Source organism: Coffea arabica, chromosome 5c (genome assembly GCF_036785885.1).
Source record: "Coffea arabica cultivar ET-39 chromosome 5c, Coffea Arabica ET-39 HiFi, whole genome shotgun sequence".
Classification (NCBI taxonomy): Eukaryota; Viridiplantae; Streptophyta; class Magnoliopsida; order Gentianales; family Rubiaceae; genus Coffea; species Coffea arabica.
In genome coordinates this window covers 1,932,777-1,952,810 of record NC_092319.1, presented here as the reverse complement: position 1 = coordinate 1,952,810, position 20,034 = coordinate 1,932,777, and the positions used below count along the sequence as shown (strand labels likewise).

Below are 20,034 nucleotides of genomic sequence, written 5' to 3'. Positions count from 1 at the left end.
TAAAGGAACCTGAGAGCTCACATTGGTTTTTGGTATTTATTGTAGCTAGACGCCGGTTCTACCCAAGTGTTTCTTTTTCTTTTCTTTTCTTTTTTTCCCCCTTCGTTGGGTTTTCCACAAGGAATTTAGAAGGGATAAGTGTATATTTCGGGGTAAATTATTTATAATAATCCCCTGCCTGTTTGCATCATATCAGATAACTCCTCTAAGGTTTCAAAAATATTCACATAATTGCTTGTGGCTCAATATAAAGTGAAAAATAGGTGGAAAGTATTTTCAATTACGTAGATTGACCAAGACGCTCTTCAAAAGTTCATGTGATGAAATTATAATATCCACTTAAACAACTAATAGTTTTGTATAAATATCCATTTAATACTCCTGTCATTTTACATCTATCACTATATATTTTCCTATGATTTTATGCAAAGTACTAACTCTCGTTCAATTTAGTTCTAAGTAAAGGCAGTACTGATATTTTAACTAACAGCATTATAGAGACTTTTTTTTTTTGTCAAAGTTTCACTTTACATTAAATTTCGGGGTAGTTATATGAATATTCTAAAATCTCATGCAGGTCATGTGGTATCACCAAAGTGGACGAGTTTACGAGTAATTTACCCTATATTTTATACATGGTTTGATGTATATACATTATTTTAAATGCATATTGTTTGATGTATATACATTCTTTTAAATGCATGTACTAGTAAAAGAGAACATACACAAACTCGAATTGAACTTGGATGAAATTTTACGTTCTAGTAAAAGGGTAAAATGCATGTTTCCCCCTTAATTTTATATTAAAGAAATTATCATCTTGGAGTACTGTGCTGAAGAAATTTCAATATAAATCGCTTTATATTTAGACAAGAAAAAGCATGTGTAATGTAGAAACAAGGATGTGATTGTACGATTTTTATGCTGAATTTTGGCTATGTGAAACGGGCTAATAAGCTTATTTACTGTCATCGTGGTTGTTACTTATTTTGGTGGATCAGAACTTACATAAGGGCAACACTCAATTATCTTTAACCTGGTGTTATGTACATAAAAAATTCATAAAGGTGTACCATACATCTTAGCCCTAAAAAGTAGCAGATTAAACTTGATGACATGTAAATATGGCTTGAAAGCTCGAGTTATTCTGGAACCAGGGTACACTAATTTTTAAGTGAAATAACGTTATAAGTGAGCACTGCTTCTGAATACATTAAAAGTTATATTGGTCAATCTTGCAATTTGATACATTAAATTCCAGGGCTAAAGCACAAATTTGGGAAGAGATGTGCATAAATGAACTTGAAATTCACAAAAAGGACAAATTCTCAAGTGGATAATAGAATCTAATAGAACACGATATCAGGTGTTCAATAGCAAATATCCAACTCAAATGACTGAAATACTTGAATTTGATGAACACATTTCACATACAAGTACTTTCTTGCCCACGTTCCTTGACAATAAAAGGAGGACAGCATTGACAAAATCAAAATTTTTAATAATTGCTTTCATCTTGGACTTGGGACATTTTAGCGTAAAAGTATGGAATTATGGTGCCCTTTGAACGGAGCCTGTGTCTGCTGAGGAAAAACGTACAATTTCTGGTCCTTCGAGGCTCATAAGCGATGAAAGGGTCCAAGATTTCATTTATTGAAGGAAAACTCAAAGTCCACCATTTCATGCTGAGTAGTTTTCTGCAACTATCATTTGCCATTGACTGATTGGTCCGAGATGGAGATGTTTTGACACTTTCCACCACACACTTATTTTGCAAATAAATAACCAGTTTTGAGTGGAACACATGGGAAAAGCTACAATCCAGATGGCTTTTGGAATTTTACTTGATCTATGGCAGCCAGTGATGGTCCAAAAAGCTTTTAGAGGAGCTGACCACCACTGTATATAGTGCGGTAGGAGATCAAGAGTTCAAACCTTGCCTCCCATCAATGTGTCTCACTATGAGAAGTGTTTTAAATCCATGTGGGTGAGTGGTGCACCCGTCTGATCAGATGGTGGTTAAATCTCCGTCAGGTTCCCTCGACTCAATTGGCCCACTCCCTAGAGTCGCTTCCCTTAAAGTAAGTCCCCCCCCCCTCTTAGGAGTAGGAGTAGATTAGGCTAGGTTAGATGTGCCGCTAATGAAAAAAAAAAAAAAAGCTATATTTTTTCTTGTTTTAATTTTCTATTTATTTATTTTTTGAACAAGTAGTAAAAATTAGTGGCAAGTACAAAACTCCACTTGTGTTCTCTAAATGCTTAACTAGTGAAATAAATATTGGGTCACCATTCATTGTTAATTGGTTTTTTATTTTTTTTGCATTTAAAATATTATTTCGTTATATAATATGACCACCACTCTCAATTCAACCGATGGACCTACGGTTGAAGAGTGGCCTAGTTGAAAAGATGTCAAGACTGGGTTTAATAACTACACTTCTAATAGAAGACATCATAATGCAAAAATTTATTAGCATTTGGATTAAAAAAAAAAAAACATCTAGTGCCATCCATTTTATCAAACTCTATACTTATTTAACTAGTGGGACTTCAATATTTTCTAGTCTGGCCACAATGTTCCTCATGTCGATTCTCTCGTGCGGTAAATCGCTAAGACAAAGTAGTCCAACACGAAGAATAGACAGCAGACACTGCTCCATTAATGTGCTTTTCCTTGGCAACTATCTCCCAAACTTTAATATGCAATCATGGATTTGATCGGGAACCGGTGGAACCGAACAAAACCCGGGTTTCATCAATTAAAAAAACATGATCACGCGATCACATCCATCAACTCAATTAAACTGACTTATACCTCTACTTCAATTAAGACACAGAGTAGTACTAGTAAAAAGCAACACCCAAAAAAAAAATGAAAGTTTTTCTAAACTCTATTAATGTGCTTTTACTCAGTAACTATCTCCCAAACTTTATCACTGCAATTTAAAGAATTGACCCCTGCCAAATTTCATCAATTTTCTTTTACCATAATATGTTCAATAATCCCCTGCCCTCCCTCCCCCAAAAAGCTTAAACAATCTATGACATGATCCGTTGTATTAGTAAATGACTTGATTGAGTACGTTTTGATATGCAATCTTTTGTCAAGCATGTCTAACAAGTTATTCGAATACAAGCTTCACAATTTCATGTTTTCCACCTTTATTTGTACAATTTTTTTGGAAGTTAAATATGTTTTGGCAAATGATAATGCGTGGGCTGTAGTTGCTAAAAAATACTTACTTGTAAAGCCTATGAGATCCTGGAAGGGGCAGCATGCATAAGAGAGTAGTAGGTTTAAGTTCTTAAAAAATAGAAAATGATGGGCGGAAGCAACTCTAATATATCAGAGCCAGGTTTCGATCCTGGGACCTGTGGGTTATGGGCCCACCACGCTTCCGCTGCGCCACTCTGATTGTTGATTCAACTTATAGTTATTAATAAATATAACTTAATATAAATTTGCAGTGGAATCCCATGTCCGTGTCATGCAGCCTTTTGTTATTGAGTTTGTGACTTAAAAAACACACCATCTAGCTATAACAATGATAGGATGTCCTTAAGCCTATGTCATATCTGAGTTCTAACTTGTAAGAGTTTGGATTCAAAAGTTTTTCAAAACTTAGTTTTTCAAATATTATTAAAATTTTTTAAAAATACTCTAAAAAATAGTCTAAATTTTTTTAATATTCAAAAAATATCCCAAAATATATTCTAAAAACTCTTATACTCTTAAATATCCCAAAATATTTTCTAAAATATATTATAAAAACTCTACTAAAGTAAAATTTTCAAAAACACCCCAAAAAATAGCTAATCCAAACGGACAGTAATTTATACCAACTCTGCAATTATTAGTGCAGTATAGACAATATGAGATAAATGTATATACTAAAAATAATAATTGTAGACACTAATACAATAAATAGAAAAATATCAAATTTTCTCTCCCCTTAAAATTTGTTTTATTTTATATATTATTGTATTAGTGTCTATATTTATTGTTTTAATATCTACATTTATTGTATTCGTATTTATATTGCATGGTACAATTATTATTGATAATTGTAGAAGCCACTAGTCCCAATTGTAGCGGTGTTAGACTACTAGTTGCTACTGCTACAATTTTTAGTGGCACATCAACGATGTTTCTATCAAGAAAGAAAAATGAAAAGCAATAAACTAGAGAAGAAGAGTGAGAGAGTACGACCTCAATATATGTGTCATGTATCTAACTGTGATTGTGTATATACTGCCAGTATATATAAGATTAACTATTGTTTCTAATCTTCACCCAATAGTTTTATTTTGCCCGCTAAGGTTTGATCTAATGTCCTCTTCTCTCCGCTAAGTTTTAGAGTGAGGCATATTAGTTCTTTTTTAATAGGTTTGGTTAAGTATTTAATAGTTGACTAATTTAACTATTTAAAAATGTCTATCAAGACAATGTTCATTTTTCGTCACAAGAATTAGTTTAATGTTCATCTGGCACTTCCTGATTGCACGAAGTACTCAATTTTCCCACTTTAGCGGTCTGAGTAGATACTGAATCGTTGACTAGTTCAAATAACAAAAAATGATAAAGCAACTCTTTCAACAAGTTTTATTTAAGTATATTGTGTTCTAAATTATTTTTATGTGCATTATCCTTAATGTTATGGGACTAATCAAATTATTCAAGTTCCAATGAAAAGGGTTAAACTATGTATACTTTATATACCTAAAAATAAAGGCATACAAAACAGTAAATGGGAATATCTATGTATTTTAACTTTTTATCAAACCTTTATTACCAAATTCTATTATCCTCTCTATAGTATCACCTATACAACAATATTAAATTGATAAAAGCAAAAAAAATTGCTTTTTATTAATTTTACTTAAATTCTTGTCTTATTTATGTTGGATAATGTTCAAGTTATATATATATACACACACACACACACACATATGACTTTAGGCTCATTAGACTACTGATGATTACATAGTAATTAGCAATAATTAAAATTAGAAAAATTTGGAATAAGATTGTTATTATCAAAGGATAATTATCTTTTTTCATTTATTTAAATTTTTTGAATGATAAATTATTAAAAGATGGCTAACATACCTTATTTCTAATCCTAAAGGGGGTAGATAGCCATTAAATCAAATCTCAAGTGGTAAATTAAAAATTATCATACCTAAATTTGGTTTGAATGAACCATTTGAGAATCAATTTATGAGTTGAGTGACTTAATAGATACTTTTAAAAATTGAGACCAAATACAGTAATTTGAGGGACTACTAGAGTTGTTTATCTAAAGCTATCAACCAAGTAATGAGAAAGTCAAATGGATGACTTCACCTTTCAATGAACGTTTACCATGTAATTAATATTCTTTTACCACACTTATCTCACATTAATCATGGAATAAGTCATGTCAATTTCACTATGCAATTACTGTTCTTTTCCTTATACCAAAATATAACTCCCAAAAAAACAAGTATTTAAAAATATCTTTCTAAGATTCATTCATTTAGTACTAAAATTTCTTGAGTTTTATATCTACAAGTGGTCATAAATAAGATAACTCCTCTTTCACAAGAGGTAGTAAATTCTTAAAGATTATTCATTACCTTTTCGTACTTCAAGTCATTTGATTTTAGTAATTTGTTATTTAATTTTTAGTAGTTTCTTAGATTTTATTTGAACTTCTTTCATTGTCACCTTCTGCATAAAAACACTCCCTTGTCACTGTGAATTTGAAAAGAAACAATTACTCCCAGTCCCTGTGGATTCGACCCTGCTCACCGCTATTTACAGAATTAACTTTAGTTTGAGCAGGTTTTATTATTGCATAGGCTTCGACACCCTGTCAATTTTTGGCGCCGCTGCCGGGGACTAGTGTCAGATTAATTTGTTTATTTTTGAGTTCACCTTGTTTTCATTTTTAATTTATTTTTCTCTTATTTATTTTTTATTTTTTTTATGACTGCTAACATTCCATATTTTGATGATAGACTGGACTTTGTTCCTGAATGGGGTTATGAGACTCATGTTTTTCCTAATGATCAATGGGCTGTTGCAAATTGTGAAACTTATTTTGACTCAGGTTATTCAACTGACACATGCCCCGTATTTCAAGATAATTTAAGTTCTCCACTTGATACTTTTGGAGATTTTCCACCCCAATATCAAACGCAGTATGACCCTTATTCAAACGGGTATGATCAAGAATGGTGGGATAATTCCAATTTTAATTATGCGACGGGGCCAATGGATTTTCAACAGCAAGAGTCTCAGCAATCATCCTCCGTGTCAAGTATGTCTCTTGAAGAAATGATAGGTTTACTAATTGCTAATTCAAATCGATTTCATCAGGAGACACAAGCGAGCCTAAATCGATTTCATCAGGAGACACAAGCGAGCTGTCGCGACCTGGCGGATCAAATGCGTCAATTGACAGCCAGGATAGAGCGATTAGCTTCTCACCTTGAAGAATTGCCCTCACAAACCAATATCAATCTTGAGGAAGATGAGAGTGCAATTGTCCGGCCAAATGACATGGAACTGCAAGAGTTTCAAGAAAACGGATTTACAGATGCAGTTGAAAAGGAAGCTGAAGTGCAAGAAATGAGACTCCAGGATCAACTCATTCAAGTGAACGATTCCAGTGAACAATCTCCAAATGCGGTGACATCTTCTCCACTCCTTAATCAATATTTTCCTGACTCCTATTCTTCAACTCCTGTTACTGAAATTGATTTTATTATACCAGAAAATTTAAAATTTCATGACAGGAATAAGTTAAGAGTGGAGATGGCAAAATATCTTGAACCAATGAATGCGTGTGATGGAGGAGTGAGTGGAGAATGCAGATCATTGTTGACTTGTTTAGCGCCATTTACTAGTCCATGGAAGCCCGTAACTCGTGTGCCCAAGAATTACTCCATCTATGAGGGTTACCAGGATCACGTTGAAGATGAAGCATTGAAGCGAGCCACAAGATTTTATCCTCCATGAGCAAAATATGATAATGTCTAGCCAAAGACATTAAAGAAAGGCGCTCATTGGGAGGCAACCCAATTTCTTTTAGTTGTTTGTTTGATTTTATTTGTTAGTTTAAATCTGTCTTCCTTGAATTTGACTGATTTTGGGTGTTAATTTTCGTTTTTGCTGATTTGTAGGTGATCTTCAGTCATGACGCGCCGGCGTGGTGACGTGCAGGAAGCTCACGATCAGAAACTTCTGGGAGCTCTCTTGCCCTCATGACGTGCCCGCGTCACGTTCGCGGGAAAGGTAAGGATTCAAAAAAAAAAAGGAAAAGAAAAAGAGAAAAATTGCTCAACCGTAGCTAGGTTTCTCAATCTCAAAAAAAAAAAATTTATTTTCTGTGGAAAATAAAAAAAAAAGAAAGAACAAAAAACCAAAAAAAAAAGATATTTATCACCGTAGCAAATATTTCTCACTAAAAAAAAAAAAAAAATTTTTTTTTTCCTTCTTTCCTTTTCTTTCTTTTCCTTCTTTTTTCTTTCTTTCTTCTTCTTCTTTCTTCTTTCTTCCTCCCCTGCTCCCTCTCTGTTGCCCGAATCCCTTCGCTCGCCGACAGTGGGGCACTGGTGGTCTGGCCATCCATTTTATCAAACTCTATACTTATTTAACTAGTGGGACTTCAATATTTTCTAGTCTGGCCACAATGTTCCTCATGTCGATTCTCTCGTGCGGTAAATCGCTAAGACAGAGTAGCCCAACACGAAGAATTGACAGCAAACACTGCTCCATCAGACAGAAGTTCGGATCTTTCTTAATTAAGTTTCTGTCAACGACTTTCATAACTGAGTTCGCCTCTATAGATTTGCTAACCCACTGCTTCAAGTTCAATTCTTCCCCAAAGATATCATCAGTTGGTTTCTTCCCTGTGAATGTTTCAAGCAAAATTATGCCGAAACTGTAGACATCACCACTTGTAGACACTATTCCTTTCTCTCCATATTCTGTAACAACAATTGGCATTAAGTGTTTCATAATATTTAGCGCAGCTTTTAGAAACAATTAATAGTTCAGAATATCATAGTTTAGAAAAAGAGAAGAAAAATTACCTGGTGCCATATAACCAATTGTGGCCAAAGTGTTGGTTTGAATCATAGTTTCCCCATTGCCGAAGATTTTGGAAACACTGAAATCACAGACATGTGCAACCATATCTTCATCTAGCAGGATGTTGCTTGGCTTCAAATCACAATGAACAACATCTGGTGCGTGATCATGGTGAAGATATTCTAAAGCAAATGCCACATCAACAATAATCTTAAACCTTTGTACCACGTCCAAGAAATAATTTTCGGAATGCAACCATTTCTCAAGGCTCCCATTTGGCATATACTCTAGCACCAAAGCTCTAAAATCACGATTAACACAGCAACTGAGGATTTTTATTAAGTTTCGGTGACGTATGCTGGCTAATACTTCACATTCTGCATCAAAGCTCTTGGTTAAATCCATGAATTGCAAATGGAAAACTTTGACCGCGACTATGGATCCATCAAGGAGTGTCCCTTTAAATACAGAACCAAAACTTCCAGTTCCAAGAAGATTGCTGCTACTGAAGGAATCTGTTGCTTCTAGTATCTCTTCATAAGAAACCCTTCGCCAATACCATTGTTGAAACAATGATATTTCACTTGATATTTCCGTACTTCGTCTTTTTCTTACCAACAAAAATGTGACCACTGCCACCATTAGGATGGCAAACACAATTGGTGGTAAAATGTACTTCAAAATGTTCCTTGACCCTGAATGGGAAGGTGATTTTGTTTTGCAAGGTGGCAAATCTAACCTAGCTAAGCCACATAACGCAAAATTTTGCGAAAACGATTGAGCAGTAAAGTTGGCAAATGGTCCACCGGTTGGAACTTCCCCTTCCAGTCTATTGAAAGACACATTGAAGTAATTGAGGCCTCCAAGCTTCACCAATGACTGTGGAATTGTTCCAGAAAAATCATTGTGAGACAAATCCAAATCCTCCAAGCTTATTAAATTTCCCATGGATTGAGGAATGCGACCTCGAAAAGTATTGTGTGCCAACGACAAGAAAACAAGTGATTGAGCAGCGCTGAAAGAACTTAGAATATCACCGGATAATTGATTCCATGATAAGTCTAATTCTATTATAACCTTAAGATTCTGAATCTGCGAGGGAATATCACCACTTAAAGAGTTCGAAGACAGGTTCAGACTTAAGAGATCATTAAGGTTCCAAAAACTCAGTGGAATTGTGGACGTCAAATTGTTGAGGTGCAAGAATACTCTTCTCAAGGATGTGATTTCCCCCAAGCAATATGGTATTGGACCGGAGAGCAAGTTTTCGTTCAGATACAAGTCACCAAGCATCTTCAGTTGGCAAAGCTCAGCTGGGATGGAACCTTGAAGCCTGTTGTGTTCTAGATATATACGATCCAGACGTGTCAGCTTTCCAATTGTTGAGGGGATGGATCCTGTGAACTCGTTGCTATCCATATTAATGGATTCCAAGCTGCTTATGTTTCCAATTTCACTTGGAATGGTGCCCATAATTTTGCTTCCGAAGGCATCGAACGTGGTAAGAGTTTTCGAGAAATTTCCAATTGAAGTTGGAAGAAAACCATTGAATTGATTCAGTGATAGTTCCACTCCCTCCAACTCTCTACAATTTGTCAAGGAAGTGATAAACCTCAATTCTGGAGTTGAAGATTCTCTCGTGAAATTGTTTCCTCCAGCGAAAAGTCTCTTAAAGAATCTCAAGTCACCAAGCGTATTAGGTATAGGGCCGGTGAATGAGTTCTCAGTCAGGGAGAGCACGGTGAGTTTAGATGCATTGGATATAGGGCTTGAGATCGTCCCTGTGAATTTATTGGTGCGCAGATTAAGCACTTGAAGATTAGGAAGTGTAGTCCACATGCTAAAAGGGAGAGAGCCATTGAAGTTGTTCTCAACCAAGCTCATCCGAATGAGTGATGACATATTGAATACCCCTGGTTGAACATGGCCTGCTAGGTTATTACTTCCAAGATAAAGCGTTTCCAGTTTGGGGTTACCAATCTCACTTGGTAACTCACCTGCGCAAAACTTTCATTTTTAGAATACTACTTAATGTATTAAGATGCCTATCAACTTCTACTTCTGCCATTTCTTTGTTTTACACAAATCAAAAATGGCGAGAAGAATGAAGATGGATGAATTAGGAGGAAAATCTAGCAGGAAATTCACAGTCTTGTTTATTAGTTACTTACTGAGGCATGTGCCCATGTGATACCAACAACAATTGTCGTATGCCCTAGCTATGTGCAAATCGTTTCATTTTTTTTCTTTATCTTTTTCTTTTTGCTTTTTTTTTATTATTATTAAAAATGATCGATAGTAGTTTTCCATTTACCCCCAGTAAGCATATCAATTCAAGAGTTGTTAATCAAGCAAATGAAGAAAACAAAAGCTGTGAAAATTAAACCTCATTGATTTAGTGATTGATACATGTTTGATTATTTGAAGGAATTTGTAATGCATGTCCAGCAAATTGCCAAAAAAACTCGTCCATGTAACAAATAAAAGCGAGAATAAAAAGTATAGATTGTTCAAGCATACTCCAGTACTGTATCCTGTTTAATTGTATCTAACCTTTTAGTTCAACAGGTTCATAGATGATTTCTTTCCACTTCAGTAGTTGGACATGCATCAACTATTTCTTTCAATAAATGTTCAAACATATGCTAATCAGTGATCTTATGAGGTTCAGTTTGTTTGCTGTCCTACATTTGAATTTGTCATTTGGTTGACTCATAACCCTTGCAATTATATATATATGTATATATATATATATATATATGGCACGAGCTAGGCCGTGCGATTCTTGTCAATTATATATGCTAATACTTCTACATTGTCAAAATGTGACAATTGTTTTAGCATTCTTTCAAATATGGATAAATTTGAAAATGTGATGGTTGAAAGTAGTCATTTTACTAAAAGTTTTGGTCAAAAGAATTTTATCTTCTGATTTAGCCCCCAAAATTATATGCATGTACGTGGCTAGATTGTGTCACTATCAACCACAAAGTTGATTGGAAAGCTTTATGATGAAATTAGTACACCTTCATAATGTAAGGGATGATTTTGAATGGGTTTAAAAGTAGGAGACAAAAAAAAAACTTTTTAAAGACATTAGAGACAAAATAAGTTATTTTCCCTTTATGAAATCATTGTTAATGACACTTCAATTACCGTAATTGTCACTTTATCTCCTTTACAATTTTTGTAAAAGCATATGAAGAAAATGGAAAGCCATTAACAAAAAAAAAAAAAAAAAAGTGGAGACATTAGCTTTATTTTTTCATTTTTTAAATTTCAAAGGATAGATTAGACTTGGAAAAATTCATGTATAATTAAGAACTAGCATTTTCTTATCCTCTAAATTTCAAAGGATAGATTAGGCTTGACAAAATTCATCTAAAGCCATGAATGACAGACTTTAACAGCAAACGTAAAATCATAAATCTTTATATATTTTTGCTTGGAATTACGAGATTTTATAATCGTACGAATGGCCAAATTATAAGGGTAATGCTCAACTGCTTAAACCTACAGCTTATGTCCCTTTACAAACAAAACCATGAAGCATTAACTAACCCATAGATTAGCTCCCCCCCCCTCCCCCCATTCCCTTCACGTTAGCAGAGAATAGCCATATCTTGGCATCGAAATCATGTTTTAAATATTTGGTGCTATAAATCCTTCCCTAATAGTGTAAACATCGTACGTCTTTTATTTATCCGTTAAATAAATATGAATCCATACTAAGCTCTTCCAATAGTCTCAAAAGGAAACAACAATCTAGGCATATTATTAACCATACGGAGGTAAAGTACATACCTGTCAGCAAGTTAAAATCTAGATAAAGCTTTTTGAGCGATGTGAGGTTCCCAACCCTCTTTGATATGCTACCAGTCAAGTTGTTTGTGGATAAATCTAAAGTTTCAAGAGTCTTGAATTCCCAAACGAAGGAGGGAATGGAGCCAATTAACTGATTGGCTGAAAGATTTAGCTCTTTCAGTGCTGGAAGATTGTAAAATAAGTTCACTGGAAAGCTTCCTGAGAGGCTGTTGCTCGACAAATCTATTACTCTCAAAGAGGATACATTGAAGATAGGCCATGGAATTCCACCTGTCAGAAAGCTGCTTTGCATGTTTAGTATCTCCAAACTGGTGAGATTTCCAATTTCCATTGGAATTCCACCTGCATGTAATAGGCAAAATTAGCTCGTTCAGTAAAATCTAACGAGGGATAATTTCAGGAACGTCTCCTGAGGTTTCTGACAGTCTCACTCACCTCCCTTGAACTTTGGAAAATATCAGATACCTCCCTTGTCAGATTATTGGGCCCTATTTGTGATATCATTGATGATGAATTGACATATATACCCTCATAACTTATGATATATTTTGAAGCTATTTTGACAGAATTAGTTAAATGAGTAATAGAGATATAACTTTTGATATAACTTATGATATACCTTCTATTTCACTTTACACTTTTTATTCGTAGTACAATCACCAATGAAGAGTTTAGCACTAGTGTTACCTTTCTCTAAAGTCATGCATTTCATGTTTTTTTTTTGTAGGACAATTATCTAGTGTAACTCATTACTTATATTTGGGTAAATTTGGTTTTCAAAAATTCAAATTGTATATTACATCATCTCATAAAGTGATGCGACACAATTTGGATTATTGAATTTTTTGAAAATCGGATCTACCTAAGTTCTGGTATTCAAACGAAGCTTGTTGAATAAATTCGACTAACTACAGTGTGAATTAAATTTTTTTTAAAAAAATCTCAACTAAAGTATCTAGCACTAAATGAAATCAAGTATCTTGCTACTTGATTTCATTTTCCACAGAGAAAATCGCAAAAAGAGTTATTAAACTATTGAGAATTTGGTTATTTGATCATTACACTATTTATTTAACTGCAATTGCCATTCACTCAATTAACCAAATAGTGAAAATTTTTTTGTGACTTAACTAGTAAAAATTTATACTTTTAATCACTCAAATAATATTTTTTTATGACTTAACTAATAAAAATTTATACTTTTAATCACTCAAATTATAAAACTATACATTTTTTTATATCACCAGAAGTATGTTTCAATTAATTGAATAATCATATTAGCTAAATAAATGTCTAATAGCTAAAACAAAAAAATATATAAATAGCATTGTAACATTGCTTGAAGAAACCATCTGCATTTGTCTCTATCTGATTCAACTTATTACTTCTTTTTTTTTTTTTGCTTTTGCTTTAGCTCAAGTTGTGGATAAGCAAAAAGGGCATACGTGGAACACAAATATCATCTCACTCCTCAAAATATTTTTTTAATACTCATTTTTCTAACATGGGCTGATCTTGTTACTCCTGCTATAAGTTCAAGGGAGGTATCTGATATTTTGCATAGTTCATGAGAGGTGAGTGAGACTGTCAGAAACCTTAGGGGAGGTTTCTGAAATTATCCCATATAACAAATCAACATAAATTGGCTATTTTTGAAACTTGCGAAACAGATTAGGATATTCACAATCTAGGAATTAAACATATGGATTTTATATTTTGCTGGTGGAAAAAGCCCTTCATAATCTGCTTCATGGCCAATCTTATTCATGTGGAATGCTTAATTTTGTTATAGTTTACATTTTCTGATAGACATACATGTATAGCAAAAAAATTTCAGACAATTTCAAATTTTAATCTACCCATTAAGATGGAAAGAAAATATACTGGGATTACTTTTTAAAGTTTCATTCACTAAGTACAAGCAAGCGGATTTTATGAAGGAAAAGTAAGGAAAACCAGACAAAAGAAGCGGCAAATTGGTGCAACAAAATTACGTTAAGAAGCTAAGTGGCCTATTTTTCTACTTTCTGATCATCTGCTGTTGGAGTGTCACAACATCTAGGGTCCTTCTGGTCTCATTTCAATTGGGAAATTTCCACTTTTATGTGCAAAATTGTAGTCCCTAATTAGCCTCGTATCAGCATCTTAACCATACACTTGCCACCCCAAATTTTTTGGGACCCATTTCAGTCTAACAATACTACCTCCAATACTGTAGGAAATAATAATTGTTTAGACACTAGATTTTAAATAGGGGTCTGGATAGCTTTTACTTAGAAAAAAATTTGTCTATGCATTATAAAAATGTTTTCTAATCAACTTTTTTTTTACAATTATTTTTTATTTCACATATATTATTTTACAAAAAATGTCATAGTATTATTCTAAAAATTTTTTCTAACTAATTTTCAATTCACACACACTACATAATCAGAACCATAAGATCTTGGAATGGAACTCAAACCACGTGTTTAGTTCGAGCACCAGCCAGTTGTCGCAATGGTAACCAAGTGTCTTATTTTATTGGTGGGTCCATGTGAGGTTCGTTCCTCGGTAGGAAAGGCTTCACTTGTTTATTTTATTGACTTGAATGCATGCCAAGAAGCCGCCGTTGTTGAGAAATTCATAAGGAGGTGTTACGTGGTCAAGACGGATTTGGCTTCTTTCCAATAAATTTCTTCTCCAATCCTCAACCGTAAATGCATGACAATTGTTTCATTTATCATAAAGGGGTGTGATCACTTTTAATTTTGACCAATTCTAATCCTTAATAAATGATAAACACGAGTTATACATCTAATTATGCATTATAGAAAGTAGAGAAGGAATTCACTCAAGAAAAGTCAAATCCGGTCAAGACACCATATGTGTTAAAAGTCATGTGGTGTAGCATATCACTGTATCCCACCAAATGATATAGGGATAATTTCAGAAACCTCCCTCGAGGTTTCTGACAATTTCATCTAGTGCTCTTGAGATTTTCAATATTACACATACCTCTATTGACCTTACAAAATGACCATAATAGCCTTAACATATTAATATTTTTTCATGCAATTAAACAATCCACTCCTAATCTTGTTCATATGAATGCAGCACACAATTAGACATTTAATGGAAACAAAAATAAAATTCACTCGTGGAATAACCGATCATGTCTAAAACACAATCGTAACATATTAAAAATTAATTTTAGCTTTGCTTGGAGGATTTGGAGATGAATAGAAGAAGATGTAAATTGGGTTTAAAAAGGATAGGGCTAGTATTGATACTATAATATTTGAGGAATAGAATGTTATATTGATGCGGTTATTGAAAATTTTTTGAGTTTAATAGTGCAAATTTTTTAAAATTTCGTTTGAGATTTTAGAATTTAGGAACTGATGGTGCTAATGGCTATTGTGATAATGGTACTAATTTGAAATATGGTAATATTCAAGATTTAAAATAGTAGAGATAAATGTTGAAAATAAGTTTGAGATTTTGTTCATGTTCCATAGTTTTTGAATAATTTTATAGGAAGGTAAAATGAACTTCACAATGTCACGAGGGCATTTTGGGTTATTCATTCAAAGTTTTGACCATTAAATAGTTTTATATGTAATTTTTCAAACTTCAAAGGAACTATGTGAAATAGCTAGTTAAAAACCTCAAGGGTGGTTTCTAATATAATCCCAATAATATAAATGAATCCTGTATATACTCTATCAATTACCAAACAAGAAAGGCCTATCTTACTTTATTAATTAGGTTGACTGTGATTGATTCCAATGTATCACATGGCATTTTCACAACCATACGTTCGGCCACGTAATTACCATTCGGTAGAAGAGGACTTGGCATGGTAGCAGAAAACCGTAAAAATCTAAAAAATATTGTAAACGGAACAATGTCGAATTCGCAAATTTGTTCATGCCGCTTAAATATGAAAGCAAGTTCGTAGAGGAAATGGAGTTCATACCAGTAAAATTGTTTCCCCCAATGGATAAATCCTTGAGCTTGTCCAAATATCCAAGTGTTCTTGGGATCCGGCCATTGAACTGATTGTTGGACAGTGACAAATGCTCAAGGTCTCTGCACTTATATAACTCAGATGGAATTGAACCTTGAAGCTGATTGACTGAAAGATTCAGTGCTTTGATCTGTTCCAATGGATGATTGCAGATGTCTATTGGAAGGCTACCTGACAAGCTATTCTCTGCAAAATCAATTTCTTCCAAAGACATGTTGAAGATGCCAGATGGTATGGACCCGGTAAGCTGGTTACCTCTTAAAGTTAATGTCCTCAAATTGGAAAGATTTCCAATCCTTTTTGGAATATTTCCTTCCAATAAATTACAACCTAAATTTAGTTGCTTCAGCTTTGAGATATTTCCTACAGACAGTGGGATCACACCAGAGAAGCTGTTGTTGTTGAGAAGAAGAAACTGAAGTTCTTGCAAGTTTCCAAACCATGAAGGGATTTCTCCAGACAAGTTGTTGTATCCAATATTCATCAGTTTCAAACTTCTCAGATTAGCTAACTGATGAGGGATGAAGCCACTGAAATTGTTATGGCTGAAATCCAGTGAAGTCAAGATTGTGAGATTCCCTAAATGAGGAGGAATTATCCCTCTAAGGCTCCAATTAGAAAGATTCAAAGCTGCAACCCTTTGGTTCTTGAAAGCACAGGAAATCCCAGTCCAGTTGCAGACAAAGGTTGTGGAAGACCAATTGTTTAAGAAGCCAAAATGGTCTAAAGAAATATGGCTTTTGAATTCAAGAAGAGCAGATATATCTGTGGTGAGATTTTGGGGTGGTATAATTGCTTGGTGAAGCATAAAATAATTTGCCATCAATAAAGAAGCAATGAGGAAATGAATTTTCCCCATATTGAGTAGGAAATAAAAACTTTGATGCAAATCCTTGCAAATAAAGGAACCTGAGAGCTGGCAATGGTTTTTTGTATTTATTGTAGCTAGACGCCGATTCTACCCAAGTGTTTCTTTTTCTTTTCTTTTCTTTTCCATTTTTTTCCCTTCTTCGGGTTTTCAACAAGGAATTTAAAAGGGATAAGAGTATATTTCAGGGTAAATTATTTATAACCCCTTGTCCTTTTGCATCATACCCAGTAATTCTTCTAAGGTTTCAAAAATATTCACATAACCACTTGTTGCTCAATGTAAAGTGAAAATTGGATGGAAAGTATTTTTGATTACGTAGATTTAATAAGATGCTCTTCAAAAGTGCACGACATGAAATTATAATAGTTTTGCATAAATATCACTTAATACTCCTATTATTTTACATCTATCACTATATATTTTCCTATGATTTTATACAAGTATTAACTCTTGTTCAATTTTGTGCTAAGCAAGGGCAGTAGTGACATTTCAACTAACAACCTTACATAGACTTTTTTTTTTTGGATCAAAGTTTCACTTTACATAAAATTTCGGGGATAGTGATATGAGCATTCAGATCATGTGGTATAGTATGCAGGTCATGTGGTATCACCAAACTAGAAGAGTTTATGAGTAATTTACCTTATATTTTACATCGTTTGATGTATATACATTCTTTTAAATGCACATCATTTGATGTACATACATTCTTTCAAATGCATATACTAGTAAAAAAAGAACATACACGAACGTGAACTAAACTGGGATGACATTTTACGTTCTAGTGAAGGGGTAATTTTATATTGAAGAAATTATCATCTTGGAGTAATGTGTTGAAGCAATTTCAATATAAATTGCCTTAGACAAGAAAAAAGCATGGGTAATATAGAAGGATTAATCTTTTATACACTGACAGTGTATACACCATTATTATTGGATGCATAATAACTCATCAATTTAAATTTAAAATTCAAAGTTTACTCATATGTCACACATCCAATCGTGATAGTGTATACACTGTCAATATATATAAGATTTACTCAATGTAGAAACAAGGATGTGAGTGTAGGATTTTTGTGCTGATTTTTGGCTATGCAAAACGGGCTAATAAGCTTATTTACAGTCACCGGGGCAGTCACATAAGGGCAACACTCAATTATCTTTAACCGGCTGTTATGTACATAAAAAAAAGAGCAAATTATCCGGTTGGCCATTAAACTTTTGCCATCGTCGAGTTTTGGTCACTCAATTATTAAAAGTCTGGTTTTGGCCACTCAAATATATAAAAGCGAGACGCGAGGCCATTCTGTTAGATTTAGCCATTAACTTCATCGATGCGTCCGTTTGCGCAATTTCCAATACAAAAAGCAGGGACAATTTAGGAAGGCCTGGCTAATGCTCCTCCAGCTCAGAAGGCCTTATTAGACGGGCATAAATCTAATCTTAGAATCAAGAAATCATCGTCAGGAGCAAGAGGAGGAGGAGCCCAGAAAAGGGAGGAGGAGTTCTATGACAGGAGGAGAGGCGTGAAGAAAGCGTATGGCTTGATGTCGAAGAGTCTTGAATTGGAGAAACCTAATCAAGCCACGCCGTAGTGTGAAATGAATAGACCATGTATTTCGCTTGCGGTGAATGGCAGAAGGAAGTCATTTTGCTGCTCGCAAGCTGAGTTGGCTGACTTCTTTTGTTGCACCGGCGTCAAGGTTGTGGCTGTTGACATGCCGCCCTTTATGCAGATTCATGCTGTCGATTGTGCCAGAAAAACTCGTGATAGCTTGGAAAAATTCACTTCCAAGACTCTTGCTTTTTGGTGGGTGTCAAACCACCAAAAATAAAATTTATATTTAGACCTACTACCAAAACTGAATGAGTATAGTGGTGAATAGGGTCGTCTCCTCAGGGAACAGGTAGGCAAATCACACAGAAAAAATGGGGGAAATTTTAGCAGTAGTACCAACTAATTAAAAAGGAATAAAAACTGAAATTTAAAGTTGATTAAGATAGCAGGAACCAAACTACACAAATAACAATTAATTAAAACAACCTAGTCAAGGAATTAATCTTGGCACCGAAGCACACAACTGATCACAGATACACGGGACAATTCATATGCTCACGAATAAACTGGTTATAGTGGTCAAGCGACGCGCCCAACCACCAATCTTTCCTTAATTTTATGGTAGTCAAGAGACGCTCATAAACTACCCTCTTGTGACTAGACAACCCCAGAAACGCTCACAGGATTTAATGTAGCCACAGCATTAGGAATTAGAAAGACCCAATTCTAGATGACATCCGGCTTTTTCACGCAACTCTGTGTTGTCTGGCGTGGGCACGCCAGGGAAGACCTAGTCTTCTGGAATTTGCCCTTTTTTATCACTTTTATCACCAATTGCCTGTAATTAACACAAATACCAATTATGAGCAGAAATCCAATACTTTGCATAATAAATTGCCAAAATTAAGACCAAATAACCACAAATAAAATGCATAATTATATCCCTATCAAATTCCCCCACACCAAGACAATGCTTGTCCTCAAGCATTTCAAACTTTAAATACACAACCAAGCGAGCAAACATTTTGCAGCAGTTGAATTCAAAACAATGGCTATTAATCAAAGCAACTATTGCCAATGTATGATTTAGATAACTGTAAAGTACTGATGACAAATTTTACGAGATAACTCTCCAACTAACTTTTAAAACCAATGACTCTTTCAAATCCAGACTAACCAATCTAAGAATAGAAAATATCCAACCAACATTCTTTAATAACTGGTCCAACCACTAAGCAAAATCTCAACATAAAGACTCATGGATTCGCAGGCAATACAATTATTCGCATACTTTCATGCTCGTATACTTTTTTTTTTTTTTTTCATTTTTCATCATTTTCATTTTTTTTTTCTTCTTTTTTTTTTCTTTTCTTTTTTTTTTTTTCTTGAAGGAAGTGCTTAGTCTTGAGCCATTCAAGTCTTTTGACGCGAACTCCGACATCTCTTCAATGAAGGAGCCCGGTTACTCAACTTAAACCGCTTAAAGATCACATACTCATAGTTATCGCTGCTTTTTGACGCGAAAATCGACACTTTAGGTGAAGACCCCCGATTACTAGTCAATGATAACCAGCGGAGTATAGCCGAATGTTATTCACAAATAAACACCCAAGTAAAATTAAAACCATGCAAGCCTGCTTCATTTCCTTAACATGGAGAACTAAGATTAATAGTTGAACCAGTTCACA

At 34.2% G+C, this 20,034-nt stretch overlaps 1 protein-coding gene across 2 annotated transcripts; it reads right to left on the bottom strand.

The window, feature by feature from the left end:
* Nucleotides 1–7,342: 7,342 nt before the first annotated feature.
* LOC113689776 (uncharacterized) lies at nt 7,343–16,830 on the bottom strand. Of its 2 annotated transcripts, XM_027207551.2 has the most exons (4): nt 15,867–16,830; nt 11,885–12,247; nt 8,083–10,077; nt 7,343–7,977 (listed from the first exon to the last, which is right to left on the bottom strand). In XM_027207551.2, exons 1-4 carry the CDS (start codon nt 16,774–16,776, stop codon nt 7,637–7,639), a joined length of 3,609 nt encoding a protein of 1,202 aa, XP_027063352.2. In that variant the 5' UTR covers nt 16,777–16,830; the 3' UTR covers nt 7,343–7,636. The 2 variants fall into 2 exon arrangements, with proteins under 2 accessions (XP_027063352.2, XP_071906512.1); XM_072050411.1 differs by lacking the exon at nt 11,885–12,247.
* Nucleotides 16,831–20,034: the final 3,204 nt, after the last annotated feature.